We start from the raw sequence: 17,708 nt of genomic DNA, 5'->3' as shown, positions 1-17,708 counted from the left end.
ATTCATACTTAAAACCGGTCAAAGTTTAATATAAATAAGCTTCAATATTCTGAACCTCTGAGCTTAGGTTTGTGAGTCAGTTGATCACTACTGTGTACCACAGTGAGTGTTCCGTTTCTTTTAGATATGCATAGATCAATAGGAGACAAAATACAAACATCAAGGTTACATACAGTCACTGAACCAGTGTTTTTGCATGTTTGACTCATTCACAACTAATCAAGAATAGTGTACTTTTTATTCCTGCAATCTTTCCTCTTTAGATTTTAAATAAAGGGATCTTCCTAACCACCATGCAGCCTCTTGCTTTTACTCGTGGAAGAGCTGTGTGCTCTTCTCAACCTGTAGAAACTTGAAACCTGGTGTAGATGGATAATCAATCACAATCACAAACAAAGTCGTGTCTGCTTTTGTTTTGTCAAAGCTTTGTTACTGTGTGGACACTGCATTATCACACATCATTAACATCTTTCAGAAAACCAAAAGCAGGTTCACGATGTTCACTGTGAAGGATTACTGATCAACGGCATATGAAATCTCTGCAGATTTCTCTGCTGTTTTTTTTTTTATACTAAAGCTAAATGAAAGGAAAACAAAGACTACCTCGAGTATAAGAAAAGACATTAAAAAAATCTATAAATTTAAGAACTGTTGTAGTCAATGGATGAAAACATGCAAAGACACCAGTAGTCCTTCAATGCCTCATCAGTAACTGTGGCTGTATGGACACAAATCTGCAGTGCATAGAAGGTTTACAACAAAGGTCTTGGGTAGAGATGGTGCACTAAGGTGCTGCTTGACAACTGATCAATTTTGACATGACCATCTTGTGTGTACAGTACACACTGATCTAATTTTGGCGGCTTGATCGTTAAAGTCTGGGACAGTGACATCTTGTGTAGCAAATTCAGCTGAACCATTTTCCTCTCGGTGATGTCTTAGTAACCAAAGTAGTGTCCAGTTATCCTTATTGCAGATGGTTTTTTCATGCAAGAGCACAGCAATTTTCACAAAACTGTAAAAATTCAGTCATATGTCACAACTCGGGTATCATCTAACTAGCCTCCTCAGTTGTCTGAAACCTTGTTAGCTTAGATGCCCACTTCCCTAGTGTTAACACAAAGGTATCAAGAGGAGGACAATGTAGGTATATTGGTCAAATCGGAGCAACAGCAGTTACAAGCAAAACAGTTCGTTCAGGAGTAAACACCTGTCTCTTCTTCTCTTTGGAATTTCCTCTGTGTAGATATTAAATGTATTTTAGTGCATTCCCTGAAGAGTTTTCTGTAATGAGGTGTTGGTTTAAAAAAAAAAGTCTCAGTTTTTTTCCCATGCTATGTAAAAGGTATGTCCTGTCCCAAGATATCACTTCTTGGGGTTGTCGGGGTTCAGCCATGAACCGTCCTCCTCCACCTCCCGCCCGACAACCAGGAGCATCTCTGCCACATCCTGAGAAAGCTGTTCACTGAGAAACGTGCTGAAAGTGAAACAAGGACGACAGAAGAGAAAAGGTTAGAATAACTCTGGACACAAACAGGGATTACTGGAGTGCAGTGTTCTAACAAACACCAACAGTGAGGTAAGCCCCATGTGACCATTCATGTGGGATGACTCACTCGCTGAGTTCAAGCAGCACACAAAAGCCAAGTTCTAATCCAACTGAGAACACACAGACACACAAAGTCTAAAGAGCACTGGAAAATTTTTAAAGATGTAAATGCATTCTTACCGTAGTTCTGCTTCCCCCCCAATACAGACAGGGCTCTTCAGTTTGGAGTCGAGGTTGTAGTACTGTCCATTAACTTGCCGAACCGCAAGCCAGTGCCGCCGTCGGAGTGGGAGGGACACAATCCCCAGAGATACTCGTGATGGGACATTGAGAATGAAACCCTGGACCTTCGACATGCAAAGGCTCTGAACCGTCCTGTGTGAGAGATATATTAGAGACATTCTTAATTACATAACATCTATATGTTATGTTTGGTACGTTTCAGGAGATATTTCATGATGAACTGTTGCAATAGACTGTTAGTGAACCCACTTGACAGTGGGGATACATGGTGTGATGGTCTAGTATTATATTCTACTATTTGTGCAGAAATGGGAATTCTCTGCATCTGTGAGTCTACAGATATGCATTTGTTCTTTGATTGCCTGACACAACCAGCTGGTTCTCAGAGTTTCTGAATAGCTTTTCAATCATTAAACTTTAAACAAACTCACTTATCTTTTTCCAATTTTCCATGGAAATAGGAGAACTGCACTACCAACTGAAAAAAAAACAAAAACAAAAAAACAGCCCAGAAATGTAAAGTAATGTGTGTTTTGGAACAGACTGTGCCTTAATCGCATAATGATGCCTTTCAGATTTCAGTAAGACATGTTAGTGCAGTAAAGTTTGAAGTTGCTGGGGGAGAAAAAGATTTTCTCACCTCACAGGGCTCAGTTTGTCTCACTCACCTGCGTTTGTCCCACCACACCGCAGCCAGCTCCCTGCTCTGTAGCGCCGCCATGATGACGTTGACGTCGTAGTTTCCCGTGCCTAACACTGAGCGATGAGGGTTCACCACACACTGGGGAGCCAGTCTGCCGAGAAGGAGCGACAGAGCGTTAAGAGCATTTCAAAGGGAAAATCCACCTCGTATTTGGTACAGCTCTTATTTTAATTTCGCCACTTTGCCAGGATTGTTGTGAATTAGCTCTGCTCTGAGGTTATGTTTGCTCTTTTCTGTATGAATATCCCCACATTCCTGGCTTAACTGTCAATACAACAAAATGTGGTGATTTAATTGATCAAAATGTTTTTGTTTATAACAAACTGGGCCAAATTTTTCAGAGTCAGTGAAGTCACAGGGTTTCAGGAAATTCTTTAGCTGAGGTCATAAGCTCATGACTCAGCTTCTCTGGTAGTCAAATAAGTTAGTGCATGGTATCCTAAACAATAGCCACACAAAATACAATGGCTTTTGCTAGGTCACATTGACTTTACTGTCTGAAGCAATGGGTCAGGACAAATTAAGTTTTGGTTGACATTCCCTGTTTAAACATTCAGCAATGGAAGGTTTATCATCAACACAATGTTAAACAGCATTTACTGCTATATCTGAAACTAGGAACTTTTCTGAGTTACTCCATAATTCAGTCACCAAGTGTTCCCTGTGCAAACCTTTGGAGATAATCAAAATGTATTTGTTTTCTACCTGTTATCAAGCAGCAGGTTAGATGTTCAGAGGTATTTTTGTGAACCCACAGATGTCTACCAGTCTACCTGGAATGATAAAATGTTTGTCCGGGGCGAAACCATGACTATACTACTCCTCTCTGCTCAGTGGCATTTGCAGTGTGTGGAAATACTGGATTTTAATGTCTGTGTCACCTCCAGCAAACATTTTATCACTCTGGACAGAGAGCAGACATCTGTAGAGTAACAAAAAGTAACTGAAGATACAACCAGCTGCTGCTTAACATGTAAAGAAATGAAGCTTTGACAGGGAACTCTATGTAGCCAAATTATGGAGTAATGTCTGGGGTGCTGATGAACAAATGGGGCTAGGGGCCAATATCATGTCAGGTGACAAATTTCTTTTTGCAAAGTTCCCGTTGTTAACTAATGTTTCTGGGATTCATACTTTGAATGTGCTTGTTGGTTGATGCAAAGCAGTTACATATATTTATTCTCTCTCTCTGCAGTAATGTGAGCAGACACACAGACTCATTATCAAAACGTTACCCACCGTTTGCAGATGTCATCGGCTGTCTCCTTGGTGAACACCCGCTCCTGGAGCACGTTGTTGAGTGCGTGAATCGCGCACAGCTCCAGTCGTTGCTTCTCGTGAAACACGTCTCCTTCGCTCATACTAATGCTTAGCACACACAAGCACACAGAAGAAGAAACGTCAACAGGGTAAACACCGACTAAAGTATAGGCGGGCAGCTATGGCAGCAGCCATGCAGCACAGTTTGCAGCCCATTCAGGCTAACGATAAAAGTTAAAAGTGGTTAGCTTACCGTAACGGAGGCTAAACTGTGAAGGCCAACTGTTTACACTCTGCATTTGGTTGCTGACAGATTGCAAAACAACGACAAAGTGGACTATTATTAATCAACAATAGCAAAAGAAAGCTACTGACCTGCTGATAAAGCGATTTCCCGTTAAAAAGATGCTGGAGTCTGACAGCTACATCCAGAAACCGGAAGCAGATCCGTTGTTTTTGTTGTGATGTTTTTGTTGTGCGGCTGTCACGCCCATTTACGGTATTCACAGCAGCACTGGAAAACCTGTCCGCTACTGTAACATGTGATTTTACTCGGGCAAATACAAAATACAATAAAATAAACGTTACAGGAAACTTATTTCCTTGGACACGCACACAAAGGTTCCCATCCACCATCCATGGTCGGGTCTCATGACTGTGGACGTGATGTTGAAGCGCCCTCTAGTGCTGAGCCCGTTAATAATGATCATGATGAAGGTGCTGGTGGTAATTTATAATTTTTTATTAATATAAAAACTGATGATAAAATTACAATGTATGTAGATGGAGATTCTGAGTTATATAAAACGGGCCATAAACTATCAGTAGTGGAAGCAATACTAATATATTACTTGGGTACAAATAGCAATCCCAGAGTGCACACATATCCTACTCGGCCTACACTGTTACAAGTGAAAGCCCTGCATTTAAAGTTAAAGTACAAAAGTATTACCATCAAAATATACTTAAAGTAGATCACTAGTTTTATAGAATTTCAGAAGAATGTATATTATATTATTGGATAATGACTAGTGATGCCTTAATCTGTTTCACTGCAGCTGGTGAATGTGGGGCATAAATAAATATATATATATTTCTATATATAGAAAAATTATATATTTCTATATTTATTTATTTATTTATTATTATTTATTTATATACTGCTGGGTAGCATGTGAATTCCCCCTGGGGATTAATAAAGTCTGATTGATCTAATAAAATCATAATATATTTGTAGATTATATTTTGTAGCATTAGTCTGATTCTGCAATGTAACAATTTAACTAAATCTAATCAACTAATCAAAGAAGTGTAGTGGAGTAAAAACATGGAGTGTAAATAAGAGTAAAAAATATATTATTTGCCTCTGAACTAGTGGGGTAGAAATATAAAATAGCAGAAAATGGAAATACTCTAGAAAATAGAAATTAAATAACTCAATTCTCAATTGTACTTGAGTTAATGTAGGCTACTTAGTTATAATCCACCACAGTAAACTATCATCAGTGGTGGAACATTAACTATTTACATTTACACATGTAATGTAAAGTACAGTTTTGCGGTACTAAAACTTTTCATGACTTTTTAATTGTATGCTGCTTTATACTTTAATTCCACTATGTATTTGACAGCTGTAGTTACTGGTTACTTTTCATATTTACATTTTTAATAAAAATCATATCATCAACAAATAAATGGTAGTATTATTGTAGATTAAGCTACCCAGCATAAAGTAGCTACAAGTAACTCCACTTTTCCCAGCTGTTTCATTAAAGTGATGCTTACATATTTATGCATCAAGAATTATAATCCAATTAAATAACATATGGCTCTGTAATTAGTCATTCTGCATAATAAGTGCTTTTACTTTTGGTAGGCTACTTTAAGTATATTTTGTACTTTTACTTGAAATGACATCCAAGTGACAACAAATGACATAGAAGCAACAATAAATTTATGTATAGGGACAAAAAAAGCACATGAGAGCTTATTGATTGCTTCTACCTAAATAATATAAAACACATTCACAGTCTTAAATATACAGTATATATGTTATTATATAAAACAACAACAACAAACATTATAAAACAGGCCAGTATCAGATAACAGTATCTTATTAAAAATTACCTCTCCTTGTGAGATGTTTGAGAAGATAAAGATTAGATACCTGAGCCTAGTTAGTTACAGCAATTAAATCGTGTTACAGGCACATATGATGTGATATTGGAACTTATTTGCAGGTGGAGGAGGGTTTTTACTGATAATGATGATAGAGTGCTGTGGTTATTTTTATTTTTTGGTAGTCACCTCCAGTCCTGCATCTTGCAACTCAACATCCACAACCACAATGGAAATAAGTCTTGGACATTATTGTGATATCTTTGACGTTTCTTTATGCTTTGTGTGATTTTATGTACTCCTTCTTGTAAACTAAACAGTTTTGGAGTCTAGGTTGTGAAAGTGGCCTGTTCATACCAAACTTATATACATTTTCGCACATGTACATGGTATCTTTGCTACAGTATATGATCTTCAAAACATCTTGCTATATGGTGAATGTTTCTGGTTTTAAGGAGAGACATGGTGGGAGCAAAATAGGTAGGTAGGTGGGTAGGTTTATTTGTCACAGTATAACAAGTTATAGAGTGAAATTGAGCTTTGTAACTCCCTTCTGCTACATAGCAGACAATATTAATAATCAATTATGAAAAATGGTGAACAGAAATAAACTATCATCACTGGAGCAGTGCTGAGGATGAATTAGAGTTTAAGAGTCTGATAGCTTGGGGGAGAAAAGCTGCTCTGCAGGAACTTTTACATCTCTTCCCAGAAGGCAGCAGGGTGAACAGGCTGTGGCTGGGGTGGGTACTGTCCTTTAGTATCATTTGGGCTCTGCGCAAACACCTCACCGATAAAATAATGCTGTGTTTGACTTAATGATAAGACCCCCGCTATTTTGTGCGCCCTAGCTACTCCTGTAAACGTCTGCCTTCATCTTTGCCATTATGAGCAGTGTCTGCTTTTGAAGGTGGTTACAGTTGTATGTATCAGTCTCACACATAGACTGTTAAATATTCATCTACTCATTACTGTTCTCCCTTTCCTGCTTCTATTCTACTGTAAGTCGCTTTGGATAAAAGCGTTTGCCAAATGAGTAAATGTAAATGTAATGAATTTAGATTTGATACACAGTAAAATTTTCTCTTCTGACTCTTAATTGTATTGTTCTGGGGAATGTGAGTTTTTCAAACAAACCAATAGCTGACTAGCATCAGTCATTATTTTATTTCTGTGTTGCTGATAGGCCTCCCCACTTTGACGCAACGACAATACAGTATAATGATTGGATCGTGTTTTCAGACGCATCGCGTCACTAAGATGTCCATTGGTCTGTGGTAACGTTAGTAGGTTAAACTGAGGATCGTATTTTTGTTCCTGTGTCAACGAAAATAAGAAAAGATCCGGAGCCAGTGAGACCCGGCTAAGTTTTCCTCAAAGATATTTTTCAAACATTACGGAAAAGTCTCCACATATCTGACACCAGCCAGACATCGACCACTTTAGCAGAACTCCTTTTGAAGATGGTAGGTTTCACGGCAGAGCTAATGGCTAACGGGGGTATCTGCTAGCTTGATTCGATGTTTAGCCGTCGCCAACCGTCGAGCTTTTAATTTGGACTGTGTCTACTTGCTGGAGTCTCTTGCGTTAACCAAGAACCGTAATCTGCATTTCTAAAATGTATAAGATAAACTCGTCATAATAAATACTGGTTCACACATTTTAAAACACAGAGCAGCTTCAACATGAACGTTATCAGACTAAGGCTAGGCTAGGACTGCTAACCGCAATGAAACGCTAACCTACCGTTAAAGTTATCTTCACTCTGTGTGGTCGTTAATGAATGTTACCATTACCTTACTGTTATGGTAACGTTAATGTAGCTTGACTTTTGTGATTGTGTTGATGCCAGATAAGCTTACGTTAAACAAATTAGATAAGAACTTGTTAGACTAGAGTTCTAACGTTATGCGGCTTCTTGCGTGGTGCAAGAACTTTAACGTTAGTAACTTAACTCACCAAAGAAAGCTCAGTGTTTCTTCGGTAAAAGTTAAAATGATCAACGTTATGAATATAACGACATAACGTTAGTAATAAAGCGCAACCAAACATAGAAAACCACGCCGTGTGTGTAAGTTAACATTAACCTTACATCAGCAAGAGGAAAAGATGGAGCATCTCAATTGATGTTAGTGGTGGGTTTATCTTGTGCCAGTTGGATCTTTAGTGATAGTTGATATTTTACTATTTTCTTTATTATTAAAAATACCAGTATGTCGAAAAATGTTTGTCGACATCATTAAAAACGTCGCATTGGTTTATTTTAATGTTAGCGCAATGGATTGATAATCCTTGATAAAAATGGACAGTTTTGATGATAGCTTAAGCATTTAAGTCATACCAGTTAGGTCTGCGGTGACTAGGCTATTGTGGCTTATCGAAGCTGATAACAGTATTTGTAATTTTCACAAACGTTATTTTTGCCTAATTAGTCAAAATATAAGTGCAAAACATGTTGCCAATCATAAGGAAATACAACCATAGTACTTGCAAGCATTGTATATATTTTAGGCAGTTACATTAGGTGACAGGCCATTATCAGTATACTAGATACACTGTACAGTCATGAGTACATTTAACTATTCTGTCGACCAAAGTGAACTTCCTCTCTTCAGTCAGTAAGTTTTTGGCGTTGGCAAAGCAGTTCTCAACATGGTCTAAATACCCCTTTTTAAAATAAAGCTTTTGCCCCATGGGTTTGTGCCTGTTTTTGTCCATATGCAGAACCCAAGTTGACTAACTCATCTTGCTGTCTCTCTCTAGAACTCCAATGTGGAGAATTTGCCGCCTCATGTTCTTCGCTTGGTCTACAAAGAGGTTTCAGCTTTAGCAGCAGACCCGCCTGAGGGTATCAAGATTTATCCCAGTGAGGAAGACATAACTGAACTGCATACAGCCATTGAAGGACCAGGTAAAGATTGCAACGTGGTGTTACGCAAGCTTCCACTGGCTATGATAAGATGCATTAAAATATTGCAGTACTAATTTTGATTTTTGCATTGAAACTCACACTGGTCTGCACCTTGCCGATGCATTATAAGAAATTATTCATGATAAGACACTTAAGAGAGGTCATTTTTATTGTCTTTTATTCCATTTTTTATTTCATGCTGCAGTGTCTTTCACATTTCAGTATTGATTTGGGTATATTTCTTTCTGTCCACAAGACAGTTTTCTTAGTATAATATCATACTGTCTCACTATTTGTAAAAAAAAAAAAAAAAAAGTCTGAAACCCTGAACAAATGGAATTACAGCGTGTCTCCACTTCCGCCTACTGTACAAAAGTGAAGCCAAAATATTCCGGACAGGGGGGCTGCCATGAACTTTGTTTTTTTTGTTGTTGTTTGGCCCATGTCCCTTGTGCTAACATGGAGAGGGTGGCTTTTATGACCTATACAGCAGCCAGCCACCGGAAGATTTTGGCTTCACTTTTGGGAAGCTGTCATGTTACGCAAAAAAATGTGAATCTTGGTTGTGGGAATGGTCTCTTTTTGGTAATTTCATTGTATTTTTGCTTGGGGCTGTACCAAACAAGGATGTTCCCTTACGTCTGAAGAGTGTGATTTTTAGGCCGTGGCTTCTGTGTAGCATCACAATGCTTCATTTATAACAGTATGTTGTGACACATTTTGACCTATCTCAAAAATTTGCAGCTGGATATTGCACTTGACCATATTGCGATTTCAATAATATTTCGATTGATTGTTCCGCCCTGTGGTATATATATATATATAAAATTAGTGTAGAACATATTAGGGCTGCAGCTAACGATTTTTTAGTATTCGAAGCTTCCATAGATTATTTCAACGATTCATCGATGTGTCGTTGAAGAAGTACTTTTGCTTGGCGTCATATGACGGCAGTCTTGAAGTTTGTGGTGGTGGTGTTGTGGCGTTCACACTACGTGACTGATCGGTGACAGGGACACAAACACACTACAGGAGCTGACAGCGGCTCTGTAACCTGATGCAGGTCTCCAAACCACGTTTTGTCAAGAAAACACATGGGAAATGTGAAACGGGAAATGAGCGATCCTGCACACGAAACAGCTGTTTTTACTATCGCCATCTTTATAATAACAGACAAAGAATCTGGGTGAAAGGATGGATTAACATACGCAGGTAGCAGGGATTGTCTGAGCTACAGAGAGAGCTGCAGGTGAGTTAAAAGGTGCAGCTCCCCGACATCCAGTTAATGAATGACTGAGGTTACAACTCACGGCCCAAAACGGAGAACAACAAACGCACGTGTACATTTTCAGCTGAGGTCTGCGGCTTACTTTGGCTAGCTTTCAACTCAACAATCAATCATGATTTCAGCTAAATGCTAAAGTTGCTGTTACTGTTTAAGCTGATGATACATGGAGCAACTTTTAGAGCAATCGTGCAGGGCAACGTTGCCGTCAATGGTAAAGATTACTACCGTAATCCTCTTCCCCCACCACTCCGCCGCTATCCGTTCAAAACATAGTCAGACTTGCCACCAGCAAGATTGCTCAAAAAGTTGCCCCGTGTATCATCAGCTTTACCTTGTCTGTGGTCCGCTGGCAGAACATCGGGGCTTCGTTATAAATTTCATTTTACGGTGGACGGACTATAACATTACAGAGTTTTCTTTAGTTTGAAATAATCCCATACTTTGGACACTTTCTTCTTTGTCCCTTGCTATTTTCTCTCTCCTCCACATTGCAAACAGCACCATTATAATCACGTCGTGTTCACAGCGTAAGTGCGATGTGCGACAGTAATAAATGTCCGTGCGAAACACTGTGGTGTATAGTTAAATGGATTAAACGAAGCATCGATGCAAAGAATTTGTGTCAGTGAATTTTATTAATCGATTTTATCGATTTAATCGATGAATCGTTTCAGCCCTAGAACATATACTTTACTGTAAAGGGAAACTAAAAAAAATAAACAGTCGCCATGCAATTTGTGTAGGTCCGCAAGGATTTTATCACATCCAATCTTAAATAACTAATTTATAAAATTATTTTTAAAATAAAGATTATTTTATATTTCCTTTGACTGCCTTTATAATGCCATTATTGGTCAAGAGCTACCTTTAGCCCGGTAGCTAACTTGCAGCTTATGGTTTATTGTATACTTCTGATTACAAATTTGCTGCATCTACATTATACTTGCAGTTTACAGTATGTCAGCTGCCCCACCGCTACACATTTAGTAATAGCATGATGACTATTTGGCAGTGAACAGAGATTTCTCTTTTTTTATCATCCCAAGGTAATTACACCTGTTGCCTGTTTACCTCTCCCTGTGATTGCGAAGATGTCACAGTTGTCCGCTCCACTATGTTTAGGTAGTTGGTGTTAACTATCGATGCGTAAATGTTAAGATCGGCCACCAGTTTCATGGAACTAATTTGTTCTTTTTTTTTTTTTACATAATTTATGTTTTGCATAATTTACTCATGAGACTGAAAATGTACTTACTATTATATAATGGCTCTATTTCTGATGTTGCTAATTACATGTGAGACACATAACCCACTTGAACCACACAGCCAACAGTGTACATGCTATCTTGTCACTATGAGCTCATTGCTTCAGACCTTGTTATTGTTAAGTAGGCCTTGAGGAGCCAGACACTTGTCCGCATTTCGTTAACTCCCCCACTGAGCAACATAGCTTTGATTTATTGGGTACTGATACTATCAAACAAACAAACTATCTAAAACTAACACATACACTTTCAAGTGGCACTACAGTGATAAAGACAGGGAGTTTGAACTAAATGATCTCTGGCTGACTTGGGTGATTCTTTGTTTTTGTTAGTTGACTCAGTTGCCGCTTGATGCCCCTCTTTCTTTCTCTGGAGCAAATTTGGCACAGTCATTACATACTGTTCATGAGATGAATTCTTTATGCTTTGACAGAGGGAACTCCATTTGCTGGTGGCGTTTTCCGAATGCGTCTGGTCCTCGGGAAGGACTTCCCTGCTGTTCCACCCAAGGGGTATTTCCTGACCAAGATTTTTCACCCCAACGTGGGTCACAAGGGAGAGATCTGTGTCAACGTGCTGAAGAGGGACTGGAAAGCAGAACTCGGCCTCCGACATGTCTTACTTGTAAGAGGCACCATCCGTCTTGGTTGGTCTGAGTGTCAGCCTAGTTGCCTCCGCTGTTTTTACATTTCCGTCTTTATTTCCCCACAGACGATCAAGTGTCTTCTCATCCATCCGAACCCAGAGTCGGCTCTGAACGAAGAGGCCGGGCGTTTGCTGTTAGAGGACTATGCAGAATATGAGTCCCGAGCTCGTCTGCTCACAGAGATCCATGCGATGGGCGGGCCCGGTGGTACCTCTGGGGCACCTCAGGACCCTAATGATGGCCCACAGCCAAAGAAGCACGCGGGTGACCCCATGAAGAGAGCGGGACCCAGTGCAGCAGCTGTGCCAGCAGCTCTGGGTAATGGAGCTAATGGAGCCAGTACCACCACCAGCAATAGCAACAGTAATGGTAACACCAATAATGTAGCAGGGAAAAAGAAAGCAGATAAAAAGCGCGCATTGAGGCGACTTTAATACCTCAGCGAAATTCTCAGTGTGTGAGCTTGTATGTGTGTGAGCGCGAGTGTGTGTAAATATAAATATTGAAGTGTGCTATGTTTTGTTCCCTTATTTTCTGACTCTTTCTACCACCTAGCCAGACTGTCCACTTTGTACTTACACCTTCTGTTTTGCCATCAGTTTGTCCTGTTGGTATTACAGGTTTGTTAATTATTTCCATACCTAAAGACATGATGACGAATATTTTGTCCTCTTTAAAAAGGAAAGATGAAAGATTTCACCTCCACTGCGGAAATTATGTCATCAGTTGTATTTTGCTCTTGGCCTAGTGTGAATGAATGATAAAGGGAATGAGTTTCACTGTGCAAAATGTGGCCTCTAATGTCCATTAATACGACAACCACTATTGTTTAAACTTGATATCAGCCCTTTTTTGTAAAGTGTTTCTTGGACAATGCTGTGATGGTACTGTGTACTGCTCAGCCAGACTCAACCCTTGAGTCTAAACCAGGATGTAACTTTAAAAAAAACAGGTTTTCAAATTGAGCTCAAAGCAAATAATTGTAGAAGTTTCTAAACAGTTATGCAAGAAGTTGGTGGGTTCACTATTGGGAGAGAAATGTTAATGTCACACAAAGTCTTTTTAAATTGTATTTTTCACATTGTGATCTGAATGAAGTAAAGGTATGGAAAGAGTTAGCAGTGGAGTATAATAAGTCTGTTATGTTCTTAATGGAATCTCAACCCCCTTTTTTAAGTTTATTTTTTATTTTTCTAAAATTGTTTCACTGTCCAGTATTTTCAAAAGTTGTTTATAATTGACATGTTCATATTCAGCTGTCTTGTGGTTGTGTGTGAAGACCTAGATCAGTGGCTTTAGGGGAACAGGGTAGGTTGCCAGACTACTTTTTTATATTAAAAAACAAAAACAAAAAAAGAATCATCTATTCTCTGTACTGAGCATACAGTGGTGTGACTCGTTTAAACTGCTCCTGATTCCCTACAAAGCAGTTATGTGCTCTCAAATGCCCAGCTCTCCTACCGGCCATGTGGGTACCTGAGCAGACATCTGTAGGAGAACTTTCCACGTTTGATAATTCGTCTCCTGACCTGTTGCACTGGTGGGGTTTCCTGGGCAGGTTTTCTCTCTGTTCAAAATGCATGCGGGGTTCTACATTTCCCAAGGAAACACACTGAAGCGCTGTGTTAATTTGGATGGAAAAGATGCCTGTGAAACCCCTGCTATTGTGCAGACTGTTGGCTGGATATTTTGTGTCCATTTTAAATTATTTAAATTAATAAAACATTGAAATAGGAGAAGTGAAATGAAAAATGAGTCATATTTGCTCTTTTATTTGGTGTCGGTTTGCATACTGTTTGTTATGGTAAAAATGTTCCAGTTCTGCAATAATGTGTGTGTGTGTGCGCGCGTGTATCAGTAAAGCCTCTGAGAATGGATGCTAGGGTGAAGCTTATAGCCTACTGTTCAGTAGTATAATAGCACTTCATTTTGTTTATACTGGTCTCCTGTTCTGCCGTGATGGAATAACCATTATGAGGAAATCAGTAATTGCATCCACCCCAGCAAACCAGTGAGTGAAAGTGCACCCAGTAGAGCGTCATTGGACCATCTAATGAAGGGCTCCACTAGCCTCTGCAGACACGCAGCAGCCCACCCACCTGTGTAGAAATAGCAGCCTGCCATGCAGGTAATAATAAGGCCCTTCTTAGACACCTGGGGCTTCACATAACCCGTTACACCTTCCCCAAGCTCCATTTTGGAAGTGCTTTCCACCTCCATGGCATATCCTCTCCAATTTGTGCTAAAGCAGCTTTATTTGCTGTTATCATAAATCAAACACTTTGAAACATCTTTTCTTAAATTTAAAAATAATCTTTAGTCTGATGTAGTCGGGGTCAGGTGTAGGCTAAAGGGGAATGCATGATGGTTTTCCTGTGTCGCATACAGAGTAATTGGTGTTAATTATGATTCATCCTGTAGGCATAATGTGTGATCATTAATTCCAATTCATGTAGTCTATCGCAAATCCTCGGTTAAAAAAATCCGGTTTCATTCATGTAGCTACTGGTACTCTGAGGATCGTGAGGAGGCAGTTACTGTAGGCCTATGTGACAGTGGAAATGAAGCCAAACAAGAGCCAACTTCCTCTCTTACAAACTTCACACACTGCCTCTTTCGTTTTGTGGATTTCCAACTAGCCATGCTCGTCCTAAACTTAAAGACATGTGAGTGTTGCCATTGCAGGTCCCGGTGTAATTGACCGTTTCGTTCAAGCTCCAGTGTTAGCTTTTTGCGCCAGTCCTCTCTCACCTTCCCCGTTTTCATCGCTTTCATAATTGCCACCAACATAATGACACAGTTGCTGTGGCAACCACGTCTCTCTTTTTTCCTCTTATCTCACACACACACACACACACACACACACACACACACTCTCTCACACTTCGGATCTCGGAGGTTTTCCGCCGAATTTACCAGCTGATTTAATAAGTTCCCCCCGTTTTTATAGCTTTCTCTCAGCTTTGCCTTTTTACTTTTTGAAAGAACACTAAGCCAAATCCCTGACCAGTGGTCTGTTTTTTTTGTGGGAGCCCATAAAATGTAGGAGGCCTCTAGGTCATTCAATTAAAGAGGAAAATGAAATGTAGGGGAATAAAGATGAACGCCACCAGTTGAATGGGCCTAATGACCAGCAGCGCGGAGTTGAGCATCTCATCAGCACCAGTCTGACCAACCAATCACAGCGCTCCCCCACCGACGGACCTCTGTGAGGCCAGTCGCAGTTAGGCGGTGTAATCTATCTCGCTTGGAAATTATGAAGGGAACCAGCCTCAGTCAATTCTAGACGGGGAAAAGTTAAATTGGGCGAATTTGAAATTTTGAATAGGCCTATCTGACATCTGAATTAGGCTACCGGGTGTTCTCCGGAATGCACTCTAGTTTAGGCTATAGCCTAACTTGCGCTATACAACAAATTTTCTGAGGTAGGGTTGAATTGCCTTGTGACATGTATCAGAAAATCTCAGAACATCTCGTTTGACACACTCTCTCGCTCTCTCTCTCTCTTGCTCTCTCTCTTGCTTGCGCTTCCCCCCCTCTCTGCCGTGATATGGATTATGGAACAATAGCCTGATGGAGACACATCAAGACCGATTGAGATCTGCGGCGCTTGTGAAAAACACGGGCATTTAAAACAGGTGGCCGATCCGGCAACAGTTCACGCTGTCCTGATCATCCTCTGCTACAATAACAGGCTGCCATCTGAGAAAGGCTGAGATACAGTGCGCAGGCTCTCCCAGCGCTTTTCTCCAGCATCGAACCCCAGAGCAACGCACAGGTAAGACACGACATTATGCACCTTTTATTAATGCAGCAGCAGTTGCCGAATTACAGGCAAAACTGTTTGATACCTTTAATGCGTGTTTCTATCTGTGTGAAAAATGAGTTTGGCATCTGTTTAGACGCATCAGCTGTGCTGGAGGCTGTCGAACAAAACATTTGGATGAACGCTGCGCCACAGAAATATCTACACACTGGCTTTATGCTGGGAAGACGTGCTTTTAATCACTTAAACAGACAGACATTATGAACATATTGATATTAAGACCACTGATAACACACACGCATCCAGTTGGACTACACAAACACAAACACGCACACCGGCACGTATACGCCCACGCACTTTTAGCCTACTGCTACATGCAAGTCATGTCCAAAACCCGCATGCTTGTTCAGTGCAAGTTGCAACTTATTAACCTAATGAAGGATGGATTGTAGTCTGAAGAGTCAATGTCCAAATCACTTGGCTGATGCGAAGTCATTGCGCAGCATATATTTTACTGTTAAGACTAAAGCAACCGCAGCCCCGCCGCTTTCACTCTCATTAAACGTCTTTTGCAACAACATGACTTCTATTTAGGATGTTTTCCCCCGTCATTGATGCACACCACAGTTCGTTTTTGCAACAGCTTGTCTAAAGAAAAAGAAGCCATTTTGTTTCATTTCCAACAAACACCTGTTGAAATTGTTGCATGGCCAGCCTTATGCACAGCTGGTCATCATCCTGCAATGAAAGTAAGGCGCCGTTTGGCTCACTTGCTTTGATACAATTGTCTGCAGTGGCAGGAATCTGTGGCAATGGTTTGTTCTCCCTCCAGTGGCCATGTAACTCAGGGATGCATCTTCACAGTTCTCAATGTGTGCCCTTCACCCTTTGGTTCCCATCCTCACTCTCTCTCCCCATCTGCTGCATTGCCTCAACATCACACTGTAGAGATATCTACAGGAAAAAACATTTGCTCCTTTTGTATGTTGAGCTGGAAAGATCTGAGAGCTGGCCCTTCATATAGGCTATTGAATTAATATCTTGAACATCTAGAATTTTACATGCATTGTTAGATAGCTGTGCACATTGCACATTTGTCTGGGGGAGTGGTTTCGATATTTGGCCAGAGAATCCTCATGAAGTGAATGGAGTCTGGGCAGAAAAGATGGCAGTGGAAGTTGAGCAGCGCTCGCAGATGACGGCGCGAGGCATCAGTGTCATCTTGTCGAGCAGGAGACGGCAGATGTGACTTTGAAAGCTGGTTTGGCTAATGGGTGTCGATTGGATTCTGCCTCCCTTCTCTTTCACTGCCTCTTTCACTCACACACAGACAGAGCTGCAGTGCTATTCTGAGAGAGTTAGCTGCCTCAACCCACGCACAGAATCTGAGAAAGAGAGAAAGGCAGAACCAGGGAGAAAGAAGGACAAGGGGGGAGCAAGATGAATAAAGGAGAGAGAAAGAGACAAGGAGGTTTACAGAATGCCTACTATAGTCTCTCACATGCACACACAGCCTTTTTTTCTTTTACAGTTTCAGATTCTACCCCTTTAACTGCTCTAACAGCATCTGATTTACACTCTTGATTAGCACTCTTCTTGTGTGTGGCATTGACAATATTTGCAGAACTGTTTGGCGGTGCTGTTTGTGTGATGTGCTATGTTGTATTGGTAAGTGCTGGGAGAAATGTACTTGATTCTGTGCCACCCACACACCGCCCTCCCACTCATGGTCGTCTCTGCATCTATACCTCTGGCTCTTCCCGCTCGCCACAATCTCTTTGCTCATTTAAATCCCTACCCTGCATTTATCCCTCTGCTCTCTTTCTCTCTTCTCCATCACTGGCTTTTACAGGGAGCGTGTTCCTCCTGCAACCAAACAGGCACGCTAACACACACACTCGGCTTCCCCCAGCGTGCGCACACACACACGCACACACACACACACACACACACACACAC

General features: G+C 40.5%; 3 protein-coding genes across 4 annotated transcripts in view; 2 read left to right on the top strand and 1 right to left on the bottom strand.

The window, feature by feature from the left end:
* Position 1: 1 nt before the first annotated feature.
* josd2 (Josephin domain containing 2) lies at positions 2–4,419 on the bottom strand. Of its 2 annotated transcripts, none has more exons than XM_046045819.1 (5): positions 4,009–4,419; positions 3,735–3,863; positions 2,461–2,586; positions 1,730–1,924; positions 2–1,477 (listed from the first exon to the last, which is right to left on the bottom strand). In XM_046045819.1, exons 2-5 carry the CDS (start codon positions 3,854–3,856, stop codon positions 1,366–1,368), a joined length of 555 nt encoding a protein of 184 aa, XP_045901775.1. In that variant the 5' UTR covers positions 3,857–3,863; positions 4,009–4,419; the 3' UTR covers positions 2–1,365. The 2 variants fall into 2 exon arrangements, with proteins under 2 accessions (XP_045901775.1, XP_045901774.1); XM_046045818.1 differs by having other exon boundaries at positions 4,131–4,418.
* Positions 4,420–7,132: 2,713 nt separating this feature from the next.
* On the top strand, positions 7,133–13,735 carry ube2s (ubiquitin-conjugating enzyme E2S). The gene is made up of 4 exons (XM_046046129.1): positions 7,133–7,339; positions 8,637–8,784; positions 11,771–11,961; positions 12,049–13,735. The coding sequence occupies exons 1-4, from the start codon at positions 7,337–7,339 to the stop codon at positions 12,415–12,417; spliced, it is 711 nt and encodes a 236-aa protein (XP_045902085.1). The 5' UTR covers positions 7,133–7,336; the 3' UTR covers positions 12,418–13,735.
* A 1,486-nt stretch (positions 13,736–15,221) lies between these two features.
* Positions 15,222–17,708, top strand: part of LOC123968968 (protein shisa-7) — an 8,689-nt gene continuing 6,202 nt past the window's right edge. The window contains exon 1 of the mRNA XM_046046019.1: positions 15,222–15,761. The gene's annotated coding sequence lies outside the window, so the exon portion shown is untranslated. The remainder of the gene's footprint in view (positions 15,762–17,708) is intronic.

The sequence above is a fragment of the Micropterus dolomieu genome, linkage group LG03 (genome assembly GCF_021292245.1).
Source record: "Micropterus dolomieu isolate WLL.071019.BEF.003 ecotype Adirondacks linkage group LG03, ASM2129224v1, whole genome shotgun sequence".
NCBI classification, from domain to species: domain Eukaryota; kingdom Metazoa; phylum Chordata; class Actinopteri; order Centrarchiformes; family Centrarchidae; genus Micropterus; species Micropterus dolomieu.
The sequence above is the reverse complement of the archived record's forward strand: the minus strand, read 5'-3'. Positions and strand labels throughout refer to the sequence as shown.

Coding starts and splice junctions, on each gene's coding strand:
- josd2 (XM_046045819.1), bottom strand. CDS start 3,856: ATGAGCGAAGGAGACGTGTTTCACGAGAAGCAACGACTGGAGCTGTGC. Junction 2,587..3,734: donor GCCGATGACATCTGCAAACG/GTGGGTAACGTT, acceptor CCTTCTCGGCAG/ACTGGCTCCCCAGTGTGTGG. Junction 1,478..1,729: donor GGGGGGGAAGCAGAACTACG/GTAAGAATGCAT, acceptor TTTCACTTTCAG/CACGTTTCTCAGTGAACAGC.
- ube2s (XM_046046129.1), top strand. Junction 8,785..11,770: donor TACAGCCATTGAAGGACCAG/GTAAAGATTGCA, acceptor ATGCTTTGACAG/AGGGAACTCCATTTGCTGGT. Junction 11,962..12,048: donor GCCTCCGACATGTCTTACTT/GTAAGAGGCACC, acceptor ATTTCCCCACAG/ACGATCAAGTGTCTTCTCAT.